The sequence below is a fragment of the Anomaloglossus baeobatrachus genome, chromosome 9, assembly GCF_048569485.1.
Source record: "Anomaloglossus baeobatrachus isolate aAnoBae1 chromosome 9, aAnoBae1.hap1, whole genome shotgun sequence".
In the NCBI taxonomy this organism is placed as follows: domain Eukaryota; kingdom Metazoa; phylum Chordata; class Amphibia; order Anura; family Aromobatidae; genus Anomaloglossus; species Anomaloglossus baeobatrachus.
Window position 1 is genome coordinate 184,368,994 of NC_134361.1, and position 19,058 is coordinate 184,388,051.

The window sequence follows — 19,058 nt, forward strand, 5'->3', positions numbered from 1 at the left end:
CGGGGCACCCGGGGGAGATGTTACGCAGCAAGTTGTTAAGCCCTCCGTGGGCAGGGATGGTGGCCCCGGGACCCGTTGGGAGGATGTTTGGCGGTGCAGGGAGATGGACGACCAGAGGGTGCTGTTGTACTCACTATTAGTAAACCCACGAGTCTCTGGTAAACTACGGTGATGGTGGTCGGTGCCCGCAGCCGGCTGCAGTCTGGTCCCCCACCCGGCTGGTGGTCTCTGTCTTTCTCCCGCACCTGTGTTGGATGGTGGACTGCCTGTCCTTGCAACTTCAGGAGTCCGCTCCCGGCTTGTGGCTGGCTAGGGAGCCCTTTGCCCACAGAAGCTGGCCCGTGGGATCTCTGAGCCGTGGCAGTCGCCTAAGGAGCCCTTTGCCCGCAGACGCTGGACCGTGGGATCTCTGAGCCGTGGCGGTGGCCGTTTATCCCCCTCATTGGGCTGTTGCCTTCAGTCGGGACTTTGGATGGGACAGGACCTCTAGTCCTGGCCGCAATCAGTTAATTGGCTAGCCCCCAGTAGCTCCCGGACCTAGCTTCAGGGTCTGAGTACCCCGCTTTGTGCTCCGGTTTCCGAGTTGGTTCCCCGGGTCGGTACCGGCGGGCTGCAAGCCTGTCCTGGTCCCGTCTTCCCGACTCCTGCAGACGGAGACCGTCGTCTGCCTCCTAGCCAAAAAGGCACCAGGGCTCCCACCCCGGCACCTGCTCAAATTGTTTTTTCTCTTCTGCTGGAACTCCACACAGCTCCAGCCCACACACCTCTCCAACTTGAACTCTGAAACTGTACTGTTTACTTTCCCGCCCCAGGCTGTCAGACTCCTCGGTGGGCGTCTTCCTACCGCCTGGTTCCGCCCCCTGGTGTGTCCATCAAGCCCTGAGGGGGGTGACTAGGGTTTAAGTGTTTGGCTGTATGTTACCTATGAGGGACAGGTGTAATGTGGGGCCCTATCTGTGACTACCTGGCCCGGCCAGGGCGTCACACCGTATATAAGAGCTCACTGGTGGTGGCCACAGGTTATATGGGAAAAATCTGGTGACAAGTTCCCTTTAAATATATGGTAAAAAAAATCTAAAGTGTACCTCTTGTTTCGGGAGAACTTGCAGCAGGATGTCTGTGTCTGTCTGTAGCTCCTCCCTTCTCTTTGCCCCTCCCTCTTCATAGAATGTTATAAGCTCCAACTGCCATCTTTTATCTTTAATTTCACCCATGAATTGAGAGTTAAAGATGACTGCAGGAGGAAAAAGAAACACATCTTAGCAACATATTACAAAGTTACTTATTTTTATTTGTACTGTTGAATTATGAAATAAAAATGAACACGTGGCTTACTCTTCAAATATCTTGTCGATTGGAGCAAAAAAAAAGCCTGAAGTGAATGCAGAACCTTGTCCATCATTGTGTTTTGTTACTTAGGCCACTTTTACGTATTCAGACAGTACATTGGCCCAAAGTAGTTTAAAGGGGTTGTCCATCACTTTAACACTGACGGCCTATCCTTAGGATGCACATAATTACATTGTGAATAAGGTGTAAAAAAGACAAGTTTCCATCAAGGTTAGAATTAATGTATATACAGTGGAAAAAAAAGTATTTAGTCAGCCACCAATTGTGCAAGTTCTCCCACTTGAAAAACATGAGATTTGCCTGTAATTGACATCATAGGTGACCACAACTATGAGAAACAAATGAGAAAACAAATCCAGAAAATCACCTTGTCTGATTTGGCAAGATTTTTTTTCACAAATTACGGTGGAAAATAACAATTTGGTCAATATGCGACGCCCAGGCCAGGCCAGGTAGTCACAGATAGGGCCCCGCATTACACCGTTCCCTAACAGGTGACAGCAGCCAAACACATAAAACCCTAGTCACCCCCTCAGGGCTTGATGGACACACCAGGGGGTGGAACCAGTCGGTTGGAAGACGCCCACCCAGGAGTCTCAGACTGCCTGAGGCGGGAAAGTTTAGTGTTGTTCTAGAGTTCAAGTCTAGAGGTCAAGTGGAGAGGTGTGTGTGCTGGAGCTGTGTGCAGCTCCAGCAGAGGAAAGACCCAAACTAAACCGGTGCCAGGGTAGGAGCCCTGGTACTGCTGGCTAGGAGGCAGATGGCGGTCTCCGTCTGCAGGAGCCAGGAAGACAGCTCGGGGGGAACCGTGGTGGACAGGGACAGAGTAGTGGCCCGCCGGTACCGACCCGGAGAACCGACTCGGAAACCGGAGCACAAAGGGGGGTACTCAGACCCTGAAGCTAGGTCCAGAAGCTACTGGGGGCTAGTTAATTAACTGATTGCGGCCAGGACTAGAGGTCCTGTCCCACCCAAAGTCCCGACTGAAGGCAACAGCCCAACGAGGGGGATAAGCAGCCACCACCACGGCTCAGAGATCCCATGGGCCAGCGTCTGAGGGCAAAGGGCTCCTCAGGCAACCACAAGCCGGGAGCGGACTCCTGAAGTTGCAAGCGCAGGTAGTCCACCATCACAAATAGGTGCAGGAGAAAGACAGAGACCACCAACCGGGTTGGGGACCAGACTGCAGCCGGTTGCGTGCACCGACCACCATCACCTTGATTTACCAGAGAGACTCGTGTGTTTACTAATAGTGAGTACATCCGGCTGCCCATCTCCCTGCACCGCCAAGCACCCCCAACGGGTCCCGGGGCCACCATCCCTGCCCACGGAGGGGTTAACAACTTGCTGCAAAACATCTCCCCCGGGTGCCCCCGTAACAGCAACGGTGGTGTCCACCTTTACCACATCCCGTGGGTGGCGTCACGAACTTAACACGGCTCCGGATGTACACCTACTTCCCCAAACCGCAAACCCCTTTTTGATTGACGTGACCGCAGGACCCCCGGGTCCGGAAACCCTTGAGCCACGCACCGAAGGTCCGGACCCGAGCGGCTCGGCTGCCGAGCACGGGGCGGTACAAATATCCTTATGCACTCTAACTTCTTCATCAGTATTCTGCCATCACTATAGTTGCAGGAACATCCCTTCCCTCATATCCCAGCATTTATTGTTCCTTTCATTGTCCAATGTCTTGCCTGCTCTGAACATAAAACTCACCTCTCTGTTTTGTCTGTACGCTGTTTGACAGACAGGAGAGCAAGAGCATATTTTACCTTAATTGTGGGATATGCATATCAACCCATAATTAATAACTAGCCGCTGGAAGACAATAGACACATCACATTTCCTAGCTATGGATAGATAAAATCCTAATAGGAAACATGTAGGTACTATCTTCCTCGTGGGACACTCAGAGGCAGAGATGTGAGGAAAGCTGCCATTTCATAATTCTTTGAAACCTGAATGCACATCCCCTGTCCAGCCCTGTGATGGGTCACCAGGTGGGCAGTATGTGGCAGGTAGATGGGTTATTAAAAACCAAAGTGGACATTTTGGAGTTGTTCTTCTAAAGGTGGCTTTACACACTGCAACATCGCAAACGACATCACTGTAACGTCACCGGTTTTGTGACGTTATAGCGACCTCCCCAGCGACATTGCAGTGTGTGAAACACATCAGTGACCTGGCCCCTGCTGTGAAGTTGTGATCACTACAAATCGTTCAGGACCATTCTTTGGTCCTTTGTTTCCCGCTGTGCAGCAAAGTTTTAGTGTGTAAAGGGGACTTTACAGCGACTTCGTTAGCGACTTCCCTTTCAAAAAGCTGCTTTACAACGTCCCCAATGACTAGCTAGGTCGTTCTGCAGGTCCGGATCGCTGTTGCGTCGTTGGCCAGGTTTGCCTGTTTGACAGCTCACCAGAGACTTTGTAGCGATCCCGGCCAGGTTGGGATCGCTGGTGGGATCGCTAGAAAGTTTCAGTGTGTAAAGGGACCTTTAGAGAGGTCACATACAGTAATCCTCAGCTGTTCTTCATAGATTGGTAGCAGTGGGGTGTCTGCGTAATCTACACCCCGGCTGTTCATCACAGAGCCTGTCTAGATTTCATACTGTCAGTGGTTCGGCCAGCCTGGAACAGCAGACAAGTTCCCCAATATCTCCATAGCTATCTTGGAGACTTGGGCCCCTGTATGAGAAAAATGGGGCCATTTTTTACAAAGCAGTAATTATTTAGCATAGCACATTGAACATATAAATTAAATGAGCTTTTGATGACTCATCACTGGGAAAGATATTTAGAATGAAAGGGTTTAATACACCAATGACCTGACATACATTGTGCCTTGTAGGATCTTGCTGCCCTCAAAGACCAACTCGAAAGAGGAAAGGTTGAAGTTGCCGTTGATGCGGTTCAGGGGCCTGATCTCACCTCCGTCTTGTCTGACGTTCGTGTACAGTATGAGGCTATAATAAAGAAAAATAAGGAGGAAGCAGATGCTCTGTTCCAGACCCAGGTAGGATTGATACCCATATGGGGCCAGAATGGGCGGCAGCCCACCAGGACAACTTGTGAATGGCGACCACGGCCCTGTGTCTAGTACAACACTCCATCCTGCTGTTTCTGCGAAATGTAAATCTGTAATTTGTTTTGTAGTACGAAGCAGTATCCCTACAAATCGCAAAAGAAGACGAAGACATAAGAAGAGCGCAAGATGAAGTGCGAGAGAAGCGAACCGTGTTACAGGGACTGCAGCTGGAACTAGAGACTGCCGGAAGCCAGGTGATTATCAGGAATTTGTGTATATATGTATTGTAACATGGCAACCGGTGTGTATCATGGAGGTGACGTAAACCTGAATATCCGCTCTAGTACACGTAGTGCTACGAGTCTTGTCAGGGCGTTCCAGGGACAGATTTTACGAAGATGGGCGGATCGGTCCATCCACATACCTCCACCCATGGGTGTGTCTCATGTGTTAAGATGGAGACTAGTTGTTTGGCACGTGGTTAGTGTGTGGAGGCTGCTATGCCTCCAGAGAGGAACCTCTAAGATAAGGGTGTTGTGTACTCACCGGGGTCAGTGAGTGGGAAGGGAGATACCTCCACCAGGATACTTCGAAGGAGAAATGTATCCAAACCTGTGTGGTCGTACTGCAAAGTAAACGGACTGTATACCATGTTTATTTCTTGTGAAGCCAAAGGAAGGATTGTGAGTGTGGTTTGTGTTTTGCTTAATAAGCAAAATGGACATTTACATAGAAATTGTTCCTGTCGTGATCTTGTGGAGCAAACAGAGTGATTAAACCCATCAAAATATATATACTGAACATATAAATAGCCTGCTTTGGACACATCATACAAAAAAAGATATAATAGTCGGAAGAAGGTGAAGTTGAAGACAAGCGACCCAATGGCTTGAAACAATGAAGAAAATGGCATAAAAGACCCTGGTGAAGCTATCTAGGCTGCTGAAGAGCAAACTTTCTACTGAGTATTCAGGCATTAATTCACCATGGCTCGAGATCGATATAGAGGGTGAAATAGGTATTGAACAAAAATTTTCTAAATAAAAATATTTGTATAGATGCTATTGACATTAATTTCTCACCAGATGTCGATAACAACCCATCCGATCCACACAGGCAAAGAAATCAGACAGTAGATGTCCATATATTAAGTTATGTGCAATACTGAAAAAATACACAGGGAAAAAGTATTGAACACATGAAAAAAGAGAGGTGCAAAAAAGCCTTGGAAAGTCATGACACCAGATGAAATCTACCAGTAATTAGAAAGTAATCCAGCTACTTAGTGAATAATAATATCAGCTGGTTTAACTGATGGCCTATAAAAAGGTGTATCATTACCAAGGTAAAGAGCTGGAGGGAAAGGAGCGCAATAGGGTTTTACCCAGTAAGAAGGAATAAAAGTAATAAAGGAATTTGGCCATACCGGTGAATTTCCTGATGAAGAAGTGGGCTAACACTTCGAAACGCGTTGAATTAAACCACATTGCATTATACCTCTCCTGGATGTGTGTCGTATCTCCAGCAGCACAGTAACAATTCTACATTTACAGTGTTCCCGAGTGATCATTACCAAGGTGGCACACAAGAAACATCTAATGATGACTTAAACCAGTGAGCTGTCTCAAGACCTTGTCAACCTTATTGTTTCAAAGCACACTGACGGCATTGATTAGAGAAGAAGTTCTAAACTACTGAAGGTTCCAGAGCGGCTCCAGTGACCATAATTTGGAAGTGGAAGGAACGTCATTTCACCATAATCCGTAAAAGAAGTTTACAATCCATTGCACTGTGGCTAATCTCCGTGGCTGTGGATGACAGAAAAAATTGATGAACGGTTGCAACACAGGATAGTATGGTAGGTGGATAAGCAGCCCCAATCAAGTTCCAATAACATTCAAGCTGTCCTGCAGGCTCAGGGGGCATCAGTGTCAGTGCAAACTATCTGTCCACATTTCAATGAACTGAAACTTTATCGAGGAGACCCAGGACAACCTCACTGCTGACACAGAGATATAAAAAGCTAGACTGCAGTTTGCAGAAAAAGCATCTTGTGGACAGATGATTCCAAGATATAGCTTTTTTGTAAAGCACATAATTCTACTGTTTACCAAAAATGGAATGAGTCCTACAAAGATAAGAACACAATACCTACAGTCAAATATGGTGGAGACTCAAAGATGTTTTGGGGTTGTATTGCTGCATCTGGCACTGTGTGCCTTGACTCTATGCAAGCCATCATGAAATCTGAAGATTATCAAAGGATTTTGGGTGGCAATGTAGTGACCAGTGTCAGAAAGCTGGGTTTGCATCCTAGGTCATAGGTCTTCCAGCAGGAAAATGTTTCAAGAAGCCCCCATAAATGGATGGAAACAAAGCTCTGGAGAGTTCTGAAGTGGTAGCAATGAGTCCAGATCTAAATCCCATTGACACCTGTGGAGAGGTCTTAAAATTCCTGTTGGGAGAAGATGCCTTCAAATATGAGAGACTTGGAGCAGTTCTCAAAGGAAGAGTCCTAAATTCTAGGTGAGAGGAGTAAGAAGCTTGTGAATGGTTATAGGAAGCGATTGTTTGCAGTTATTTATTCCAAAGGTCTACGACTGAATATTAAGTTGAGGGTGCCGATGAGTCGCCCACCACAGTGCTGCAGCGGTCGCCTCCGGGACACTGCGGGGACTTCTCTTTAGGGACCTTCTGGCAACAGGTAGGTCAGGTTCAATTTCATAGGAGTCATGACGCCACTCTCGGTTTTGCGGTCAGGGCAGTGACCGCCACTGCAGTTTAACGAGCGTCTGGGGCTGGTGGTGTCTGCAGTCTGGTGGTATGGCCTCCCGAGAGTGAGGCGGGCCCCAGGGGCTCGGATGTATGTGTGTGGAACAACAGGTCGCAGAATAACTCAGTCTCAGTCCAGAAATGTCTTTCAACTTGTTTACTCACGTTCAGCTTTGTGAGGTAACCCGGGCGATACTGAGATAGATCAGAGAGAACCAGGTATCCTTCAGGCTGGTATAGGGGTGACTGCTGTCTCACCTTCCTAGCACTTCTTGTTTCGGACAACCCCTGACTTAAAGTACCCTGGGATTCATCCAGGGAAGTCGCAGCTGCCTTTTCTCCCCTTTCTGGCCCGTTTGCTGGCAGCGTGGACCAAGGTGGATAGCTTCAGGCTCGATCCTCCTTATGGGACACTCGTTGCTGCTGATGCTTGGACTTTGTGTTGGTTGGTGAGAACCTCTAGTCCCACCACCTACAGGATTTAGCAGACCACTAAATGGATGTCTGGCTCTAGGGACCTGTTCCCCGTGCGTGCTTCATTACCAGAAGTCCCCATACTCAACTGCCTGTCCTTTCTCTTCTGCAGAAGTTTTTCAGGCTGACTGTGTGGCAATGTACTCCCCCGCCAGCAGCCACTACACGTGCAGGGTCTGACTAGTGTGTTCGCTCTCCTGCGTCTACACTTCACACTCGGCTACCTCCAGCTCCTCTTCCCTTGATTGCCACTGCAACTCTCCTTCCAGCTTCTCTACCGCACCACTAGCTGAGATGTGGAGGCCAAGGCCCCTCCTGGGTCTGCCCAGGGGTCCCCTCTAATGTGTGTGTGAGACCTGGTTACAATGTGCCTGTGCGTACACACCCTTCTCAGCCTTTGGGATTACCTGTTTGCACTCACCCAGTGTGGGTGCAGTACTCAGTGATGCCTGACCAGGTCAGGGGCGCCACACCAATTTTGTCTGTCCCATTTTGGAGTCATTTGTGAAATTATGTCCAATTTGCCTTTTTTATCAATACACACAAAGGAAATAAACATGTGTATAACAAAACGTGTAATTGCAATAATTTCCTAGGAGAAATACTTCATTTTCTGGAACTATTTCAAGGGTGCCAACACTTTTGGCCATGACTGTATACCATTTATAATTTAATGAATTTCCACTTTTCTATTTTTGCTGCTGCTTTTGATGACTTCTCTTTCTATGATGTCTGATTAAGCCGCAATGATTTTTTTTTTTTTGCAGGTGAATGCGCTAAAGCGAGACCTTGTTGAGACGGAGTTGCGGTATAAAAAAGAACTGGAAAAACATCAGGGCAGTATTACGGGAGTGGAGCAGGAGCTTTCTGAGATATTAAAGACCATACAAAACAATAAACTGGAATATGAGGCGCTGTGGAAGATTAAGGAAACTCTGGAGGCCGAAATCGCCGAGTACAGACGTCTACTGGGTGGAGAGTAAGTGTTCGGTGGAGGTGATGGATTGTAGCCAGTGATTAATTATGACATTCTGAGAATGTCACAAGCCTGTGTAATACGTAGCCCCCTCTCTGTACACACCGGCCCTACATTCCTGGCCTGTCCTTGGTGTGTGGGAGCTCCACGTTGACATTCATGTGAGTGTTCTTTCTTGCATTCACAGCTCAGATTCGATTGTGACTACTAATACTTAATAGCAGAACATTTAATTCCATATTTCATGTCTATCTAAGAGGTGTAATGTCCTGACGAAGACCCATGACTTGGTCCTCCCGACTGCTAAACGGTCAGCTCAACCCAAGAAACACTTGTGGTCCTCCTGCTGAGACCACCTGTAATCTATGGATTACCTAGGAGCTCAGTTCCTCCCCTTAAAGGGAACCTGTCACCAGATTCGGCCACGATAAGCTGCGGCCAACAACAGTAAGCTCTTATATACAGCATGCCAGAATACTGTATATAAGAGCCCAGGCCACTCTGTGTAACGTAAAAAACACTTTTATTATACTCAGTTAGCGGGCAGTCTGGTCCGATGGGTGTCGCTGATCTCCAGTCCGGTGCCTCCTCTCTGCTGCGACGGCCATCCTACTTCTTTGCAGGCCTGTGTTGATGACATATCCTACATCATCCACCAAGGCTGGCATTATGGTCATGCACAGGGGCACTTTGATCTGCCCTGCTGAGGGCAGAACAAATTAATTGTAGTGCGCATGCGCGGGCGGTCTTTGCCCTTTCCTTGTTCCTGCGCATTACAGTACTTGGATCTGCCCTCAGCAGGGCAGATCAAAGTGCGCCTGCGCAAAAGCGCAATGCCGGCCTGGGTGGAAGACGTAAGATGCATCATGCACACGCCTGTGAAGAAGAACTGCTATCGCAGCAGAGAGGAGGCGCCGACCCGGAGAGCAGCGATAATCATCAAACCAGACCTCCCCTTAGGTGAGTATAATAAAATTGTTTTCACATTACACATACCGGACTGGGCTCTTATATACAGTATTCTGGAATGCGCTATATAAGAGCTGTCACACTGTACTAAGGGGGACACTGAAATATAAGCAATGTAGCTTCAGAGTGCAGTTAGCAGGCAAACCACCAGAGGGCAGAAGAGTAGTCAGTAAACCAGGTCAGCAGCAGGAGGTTTTGTCAATAGCACAGGGATAATCAAATCATGGTCAGGTGATAGCTGAGGGTCGGAAGCCGGGAAGTCACGCATGTAACAGAGGGGAGAGACAGAGCCGAAGTTAGGGATGAGGATACAGGTCAGATGCTGGGAAGTCCAAGTACTAACAAGGGAGGAGGACAAACAGGTTGGGACCGTAATAAGACAGGCAGGGAAGGATACACAGTAGACAGGATTGGGTAGTCAGGGACCAGGAAAGATGGACAAACGGAGGCGAGTACGGGTCAGAACAAGGTAGCTGGGAGGCAGGACAGATCAGGTAACTCACCAGAGCCAGTAACAAACGCTGCAGTGCATAAACTATCACTGGCACTGAACCGGAGGTGCAGCAAGAGGATATAGTGTCCCGGAAACCAAAGTGAGGCAGGGAGGAGTTAACCCCTGACATGACTAGGCAGGAGCTGGGTAAAACAATCAAACCACAGCGGCCGATACAGACCTGGATCATGACAAAAGCCTACTGGTGGTGGCTGCAACTTATAGTCGAAGAATCTGGTGACAGATTCCTTTTAAAGTGGTTTTCTCATCTCCAAGATTCTATCCCAATAATAATAGTAGCAAATATCTCGAATTAGAAATTTAATACAGTTCTTCTGGTTCACTATGTCGCTTATCTCATGCACAGGGCATGCAGGAACTTAGGTATCGATGCTTCTGACCACGAGCAACTGACTGTCATTATATGCATGTTTGTAACCATATTTACCCAAGGTCCTGTAATGCCCTGCACATGAGGTAAGAGATACTGCTATATCAGGAGAACTATACTACATTTCTAATTAGATATTATTTGCTAATATTATTATTATGTGTACTACATATTAGTATAGGATGTTGGAGATGGAAATAACCCTTTAAGCGCCAGAACAATACAAATTAACCAGCCTAACATTTTTAATCCATAAATCATCAGTACGCGTGAAAATAAGCAACTTTGGCATAAATCTTATTAGAGAAATCTACTTTTTTCTCCTCCTTGACTGCTCTTTCACTCTGAACTCACAGGTAAAATCTGTATTCAGTGAAGAAAGACTCTCCCATTACTTAGATAGGAGATGACAGTTGGTGCTTTTAAAATTCACAGGAGGGAGGAGCTAGAGGCGGAGACATTCTACCATATCAGTTACAGGTTCTCCATAGAACTTCATGCGCACCAACTGTCATCTCCTATATCAGTTATAGGAAAATCTGTTCTTCCAGGACACTCAACTTTGATGTGGTCATAAATCTGCTGAGAGTTCTCAGAAAAAAGGCAAATAAAAGTGAACTCACCATAAGATCATCATAGGAGGCTGACAGATTCTTAGTTAACTCATTCTGCAGCCAGTGCAACACAAAAGGTAGAAAGGAAGGAAGTAAAAAGTAAATAAGTAAAGTAGAAAGATAAATAGTTCAAAATCTTTAATGGAACCCAAGTGTAAAAATAAGAAATGTGTCCCTTAAGGTGGACAACCCCTTTAATTCAGTCCAGATGAGTATTACCTAGTCTACTTTCATTGTTTCTCGGCAGGTATTATAGCTTAAAAAAAAACAAACAAAAAAAACACTCCAATGTTTCGTTTTTATTTACGTGTTGTAGAGGTGCTCTAAATTTAAACCCCCTGCCCCTGGGTTTATACTCACCCTCTGAAGCTTTCACTTTTTTGTCACCATCGCTCTGGTCCCGCAGCACCATTTTGTGACTGGCTGAAAGTTATTAGTAGAAATTACATCACAACTTCACATGCTATTAGTAAAAGTCTACGAGAGCCAGAACGAGGCTCTCATAGACTTATATTGAAAAATGACCTCCTGCGCTCCATGAAACACTGGAGCTACCAGCAGGCCACAAACAAATAAAAGGTGAAGACGCCGGAGGCTGGGTATAAGACGGGGCAGGTGACTAAGATTTAGAGCACCATTCCAGTGGTGAAATAAAAAAAAAAAAAAAAACACACAGGAGTGGTGATCTAAACTATAAAGTCTAAGGCTAGTTTCACACTTGCGTTGAACGGTATCCGTTGCATTGCGTTGTGTGACGGATGCAACGGATGTGTTGCATATAGTGGCACAACAGATGCTGCAAAACAATGGAATCCGTTTTTATTTTTTTTTATTTTTTTTTTTTTACAGTTTTACCGGCGGCAGACTATTGTGAACGATCAGCTGATCACTCCCAGTAGCCGGCCGCCGGGTGATCAGCTGATCGTTCCCTGCAGCCGGCCGATCAGCTGATCGCTCCCTGCAGCCGGCCGATCAGCTGATCGCTCCCTGCAGCCGGCCGCCGGGTGATCAGCTGATCGCTCCCTGCAGCCGGCCGCCGGGTGATCGGCTGATCGCTCCCTGCAGCCGGCCGCCGGGTGATCAGCTGATCGCTCCCTGCAGCAGGCCGCCGGGTGATCAGCTGATCGCTCCCAGTAGCCGGCCGCCGGGTGATCAGCTGATCGCTCCCTGCAGCCGGCCGCCGGGTGATCAGCTGATCGCTCCCTGCAGCCTACCGCCGGGTGATCAGCTGAGCGCTGTCAGTTGCCGGCGCCCGGGCATGCCGGCGGAGGCTCAGCTGAGCGCTGTCACTTGCCGGCGCCCGGGCATGCCGGCGGAGGCTCAGCTGAGCGCTGTCACTTGCCGGCGCCGGGTCATGCCGGCGGGCGGGCGCTCAGCTGAACGTTCAGCCACCTCGAGCCAAAATAAAGTTTGTGATTTTAAAAAAAAAAAAAAAAAAAAGGAGCATGCGCAGTGAAATCCAGAGGATTCCGCTGCTCAAAACAACGTTACATGCTGCGTTCCTCCCGCTGGGCGGAAGCAACGGAGCGTCGCCCAGCGGAAGCAACGCAGGTCCTTTTGGTACAATCCGTCGTCCATACAAGTCTATGGGAAACAGCGGGATCCGTTAACGGATTACGCTGTTTTCCAAAAGGGCGGATTGTAACGGAAGGAAAACAACGCAAGTGTGAAAGTACCCTAATAGCTGTTTGGTTTAGCTTGTTCTAACAGTTTCTTTAATTACTTTTCAGAGAGAATATCATCATACCCGAACCAAGACGTAAGTAAAATGTGTACAAAGATGGTATCAGACACAAGGTCCAACTCTTATGTCCGCACGCTGCATCTTGCATGCATCGTTTCATCATGTGGTCACAGAAAACGCATCCTTGGGTCAAAAAATGTATGAAAGAACACAGGCATTTTGCCACGTTTTTGTTAATGCAATTTTTATGTGTTTTTTTAAAGGAGAAACAAAATATAAGATAGGATACTTGATAGATAGCTAAAATAGATAGATTGATAGATAGATAGATAGATAGATAGATAGATAGATAGAAAGAAATAACAGAATATCTTGCTAGATACTGCAGAGCGATAGCTAGCTTGGCCAGCTGTTTATTTTTATTGTTTTTTTGTTGTTTTTTTTTAAATGACGTGGGGTCCCTCTCATTTTTTAAAAGCAGCCAAGGAACAGCAGACAACTGAGGGCTGATATTTTTTGGGTGGGAAGGGCCATGGTTATTTGTCCCTTTCCAGCCAAACAATAGCAACCCACAGCCGCCTCAGAAGTGGCACATCCATAAGATGCGCCAAATTCTGCCAATGGGCCGAGCTCTTCCCGTTGCCCTGGTGAGGTAGCAATCGGGTTAATAATGAGTTAATAGCAACCCACAGCTCCCACTAAGCCCTAGATTAGTAATGGGAGGCGTCTATGAGACCCCCATCACTAATCTGTAAGTGAAAGTAAATAAAAACAAATACCCAAAAAATCCTTTATTTAAAATAAATGACAAAAAAGCAACCTCTTTCACACCTTTATTAACCCCCAAAACATCCCTGTAGGCTCGACGTGATCCACACGAGGTCATATGATGATTCAGCTGTTACATCTGAAGCTCACAGCCAGTGCCTTAGAACATGACTGCCCGGTGTGAGCTTCAGGCAGAGACTGAGTGAGCCACGTGATAAGCGATGACGTCACTAAGATTATTTGCGGTTACAAGTACCTCCAACTGTGACCGCAAATTACCTCATTGACGACACCACTGATTGCGTTGCTCACTTCAGTCACTGCCTGAACCTAACAGCAGGTAGTCATGTTCTATGACCGCTCTTTGTGAATTCAGATGTAGCAGAGCTGGAAGCGTTGTGGGACCTCATGTGGATTACGTCGAACCTGCATGGGTGTTTGGGGGGGTTAATAAAGTGGTAAAAAAGGGTGCCTTTTATTTCAAGTAAATGATAACGTAAAGAAATGCTCTTGTGACTAGTCCCTGCACTCATTAGCATATCATAAAGGATCTTTGGAAATACTTTTCCTAAATATCTCTTTATCTATGCTACTAGATACAGGGATAGTTAGGCAGGGATTAGATATATGTACTCAGAACTGCTCGTGGTTCTGGGTGCATATTGCACCTGACAGGTTCCCTTTATCCAATTACCCTGCAAACATTGACATCCATTCGGTCAGTAGTTGGATCCATTTTCTGAGCTTGTATTTCTCTTTCCAGAACCAGATATCCGGACCAAAAAAATAGTAAAAACAGTCACACAGACTCTTGTGGATGGAAAGATTGTGGGTGAATCGAGCGAGGTGGAAGAATACGAGCATGCTGAAAAAAAATGAAAACAATGTGGTTGGTCCTCAACTGCTCGTCTACATAGAAGTCTTGCAGTTGAGTGATCATTACACCATCATCAATGCCAAGCATTCTGGTGTCAACTATCCTCTCACAGAGTAATATGAGATCCAGTTTATTTTCCGCAGATTTGTTATATGCAGTGGCTTAATCTGATATTACATGCAAGGTTTATTTTGTACATAGTTTACCTGTTCTTTACCATCAATGCTTTTCTATGGATTGGGTGGTGTCAGCTGACATCCCATAAATATTTTGGCCTTATTGCTCATTTTTTGAGAACATGATACGATCTAAAGCCCTGGCAAATCCTCCGACACATGAAATGTGAATTCTGCATGTCGATGTGAAAGTTTAAAGAATGTGATAATGGCTCTGACTGCCCAAACAGTAGGTCGTCTGGGAAGTTGCGTAAATTTTAGGCACCTTCTCAAATGCTGATGTTTTTGGGATCTGGGGTATGTGAAAAAATATAAGCCTATCGCTTGGACGTCAATTATAACTAAATTAATTTTAAAAATTATTTTTTTGTTTGCATCCGAGCTACAATTCTATTAAATATTAAAAAAATAATACATTTATTATATAATAAAAATTGTTTCTGCTATTTATCAAAAGCTGTGTGGTGTCCTGCATCAAGAAATGACTAATATTTATTTAAAGGGGTATTCCCATCTCCAAGAACCTATCCCAATGTGTAGTAGGTATAATAATAATATTAGCAAATACATCCAATTAGAAATGTAGTATAATTCTACTGAATGGCTATGTCACTTACCTCATGTGCAGGGCATTGCAGCTTAGGTATCCATGGTTACAACCATTGATATTGTGAGAAATAGGGTTCGGTTCTACTTGTGTACAGCTTCCGATTCGAGAGCATCGGAAGCGATATGCTAATGACCCTCTGCTGCGGGTGTCAGCCAAGGGTCATGCGACTGTGTTGCGATCTTTCGATTGTATCACAGCTGCGGAGAAGAGGGAGGGAGCACTTACTCCCCATCTCCTCCGTTGCCTGTCTCTGCGTACATCACACTGCAGTCGGATGACATGCGAGTGCAGTGCGATGTTTCACACGCTCCCATAGACTTGTATGGGGGTGCGTGACCCGAGAATCGCTGCAAAACGCCGCATGCTGCAATTCATTCTGCATTCCGCTGTGGCATGAGAAATCAATCGCAGATGGACTCTGCCCCATAGTTGCACTGGTGCGAGTACAGTCCGATGTTTCATCGAATTGCACTCGTCTGTGCAAATTGCAAGTGGAACAGTACACTTAGTTAGTTGCTTGTGGTCGTAAAAATAGATACTCAAATTGCAATGCCCTGCTCATGAGGTAATTGACATAGCTAATCAGGAGAACTATACTATATGGAGGAATTTGCTTTATTAAGGTAAGGTCTGATGAAGCGAAGGAGGTTGGGGCGTTGTGTCTATAAGGCCGTGTTCACACTAAGAGTACAATTCATTAACGGGTTTTGCCAGAATTCTGGTGTAAGACACCTTAACACATCCCAATATTTTTGTAGATTTTTTGGATTTATTTTGATTGTATTTTTTGTGATTAATATGTTTTGTAGTGATGTTCACGGGAGGGGGCGATTAACGTGCTACACTATAATCCTAGCGTAAAACACTTTAATCAATCAGTCAGCATATTTTTGTGTAACTCGGAAGTTGTGACTTTTGGTTTACACAGCCAGGTATGGCGGGGCCACAGTCATTTAACAAAAGTTGCATGTGTGCTATATCATTCTTAAAGGGAGCCTGTCACATGGAAAAATGCTATTAACCTGCAGATATGGGGTTAATTTGCAGGATAATAGCATTCTGAACCTGCTCTGCACCTGCACATTAAGCCCCGCTGCAGGGAGAAAAAGAACATTAATCCTCCCTATACCGTTCAGGTTTCAGTCATGGAGGAGGCGGCGCCGGCATGGGTTCAGTCACTGTCCTGTGTATAGTGAGTGGCAGCTATAATCACATCCCCCACCCTGACTGACAGCTTATGCTAATGCTTAGCGGCTGTCAGTCAGTGTGGGGAGCGCAGTTACAACCGCCACTCTCCAAACACAGCAGCTCCACCCCCATGACTGAAAGCTGCCAGGAGGAATAAAGTTTATTTCCTGGCAGTGTGGTTTAATGTGCCGGCACCGGGTAGATTCAAAATGCTATTATCCTGCAGATTAACCCCATATCTGCAGGTTAATAGCGCTTTACCACTTGACAAGTTCCCTTTAATTAATCTTCTATGTTTTTTCAGGAGGCTTTTGGAGCAGAAACTCTCAAAATGCCACAAGCTTTATTTGGAAAGTAAGGCCTCATGCGTTTGTGGAGTATTTGTTGAGTTTTTTACCTCCATATATGTAGCAAAAACCAGATGTGGGCAAGAAGTGGTGCCCGTATTTCTATTATACTTTTCCTCCGATTGTTCCACTCCTGGTTTTGATTTACAAATACTGAGGTAAAAAAAAACTCACCAAACACTCAACGTGTGCACGAGGCCTTAGATACCATCTGCTCCAAAAACTTAAAAAAAATAAATAAAATCCGTATGTCATAGTCGGCCATGTGCACACGTTGAGTATTTGGTACGTTTTTTTACCTCAGTATTAAAGCCATGTGCACACATTCAGTATATAGTGAGTTTTTCACCTCAGTATTAGGCTATGTGCGCACTAGAGCAAAATACCCGCGGATTTACCCGCGGATTTGCCGCGGAAATTTCTTGAGAAATGTCTGCAATCTTTGTGCAGACATTTCCCATGAAATTCTATGAGAAAAAAAAAAAGCTGTGCGCACTGGTGCGGATTTTTCTCAAGAAAGTTTCGGTGCGGAAATTTCTCGAGAAACTTTCTTGAGAAAATGAACATGTCCATTAAATCCGCAGGTATCCCGCGGATTTCTGCAGTACAGCCTGCAAAAATCCGCAGGGAACCACCCGCGGGAAAATCGCGGCAATTTCGCGGCAATTCCGCGGCAAATCCGCGGCAAATCCGCATGCGGTTTTGCCGCGGATTTTTTCCGGAGTTCAGCAAATCTTCACTCCCAGAAGTTTCTCGAGAAGATTTTCTCGAGAAACTTCACATCTCTAGTGCGCACATAGCCTTAAGGACACATGCACACGTTGAGTATTTGGTGAGTTTTTTACCTCAGTATTAAGGCCATGTGCACATGTTGAGTATTTGTTGCGAGTTTTTTACCTCAGTTTTTGGAAGCCAAAATCAGGAGTGGGCAAAAAATACAAATGTTTGATTGTTTGATCCACTCCTGGTTTTAGCTACAAATATTGAGATAAAAACTCAACGTGTGCAGGTGGCCTAATACTGAGGTAAAAAACTCACCAAATACTCAGCGTGTGCACATGGCCTTAATACTGAGGTAAAAACTCACCAAATACTCAATGTGTCCACGTGGCCTTAATACGGAGGTAAAAAACTCACCAAATACTCAATTTGGGCTTTAGACCATGTTTGAGGAGTTTTTTGATCCACCCTCAAGTCCTTTTCCATGGACAAATATTCAAGTTGGCAACCATTCTGGGACTACAGAATAACTTCACGGGCCACGAGTTCAAAGATTGCTATACTCGCTGCTACATTGCAGTGCAATACAAATGAATGGGGTCACGTTGCGACCCTGAGGGTACAGCAGCTGCGATAAGTAAGTCACAAAAAAAAATAAAAAAAAATTTAATTATTTACACCTTGTCTGTCACGGTACCCTAAGGGCTGCAATGTGATCCCATTCACTTGTATGGCACTGTGATGTAGCAGTGACACACAGCCTTCTTTAGCTGTTGGAACCTGTGTCACAGCAAAAGTCACTGTATTTAATGTTACCATGATTTTGCTATGTAATCTGAAAGCAGCATGATGTAGGGACTGAGACCTTGATTCCAGCAAAATATCTTTTACTGAGCTGCTTGCTGTCATTTTGATACAATCACAGTTTTCTCTGCTGAAGATCCAGCAGATCTCAAAATGCTGAGCCTTATATAACCCCAGCCATATCACCAATTGGCAGATTTCTTTGTAAACTATATATTGACAGGGGTGTGGGGATGGTTGGACCAGGAGGCACAAGACACCTTGTCCTGTAGTGATAATCTCCTGTTGATAAAACACTGATTTTATTGAAACAGTAAAACGCGGCCTAGTAAGCAATACATCGCTGGAATCGGGTTCTCAGCCCATACATCCTGCTGCTCTCAGATTACATAGCAAAAACTTGCTGACAGATTCCCTATGAAGTTACATTTTACACCATTTTTGCAATGATATCGGCAGAGGTAATTACTCTAGTGAGAGCGGAAGGATGGAAAATCTGCAAGAAATTCTTTAGGTGTGAACTAGGCCTTGGAGTTGAGGATCCTTTAAAGCAGAGCATTGACAAATATCTCTGCAATATATTATGGTACCACGCAAAAATCCCCAAACACTGTATATCTGTAGACAATCTGGTCAAACTATAGCCCTTTTGGTCACACGGCAAGTTTTAATCTGAGCCCTCTGGCTTCCAGTCAATAGAGTAACCTGCTTCATTGTTAGCGCCTCATATCTGATCCATTCTTGTGCCCACGGGACCAATAAGGCAGAATGTGATAGACGTGCAGAGGAACTGGATATTTATTATGTACGGACTCATT

General features: G+C 45.7%; 1 protein-coding gene across 1 annotated transcript in view; it reads left to right on the top strand.

The window, feature by feature from the left end:
* Window positions 1-14,947, top strand: part of LOC142250636 (keratin, type I cytoskeletal 18-like) — a 37,810-nt gene extending 22,863 nt beyond the window's left edge. The window contains exons 4-8 of the mRNA XM_075322822.1: window positions 4,201-4,365; window positions 4,506-4,631; window positions 8,391-8,602; window positions 12,797-12,825; window positions 14,282-14,947. Of these exons, the coding sequence (XP_075178937.1) occupies window positions 4,201-4,365; window positions 4,506-4,631; window positions 8,391-8,602; window positions 12,797-12,825; window positions 14,282-14,397 (648 nt within the window). The 3' untranslated portion in view covers window positions 14,398-14,947. The remainder of the gene's footprint in view (window positions 1-4,200; window positions 4,366-4,505; window positions 4,632-8,390; window positions 8,603-12,796; window positions 12,826-14,281) is intronic.
* Window positions 14,948-19,058: the final 4,111 nt, after the last annotated feature.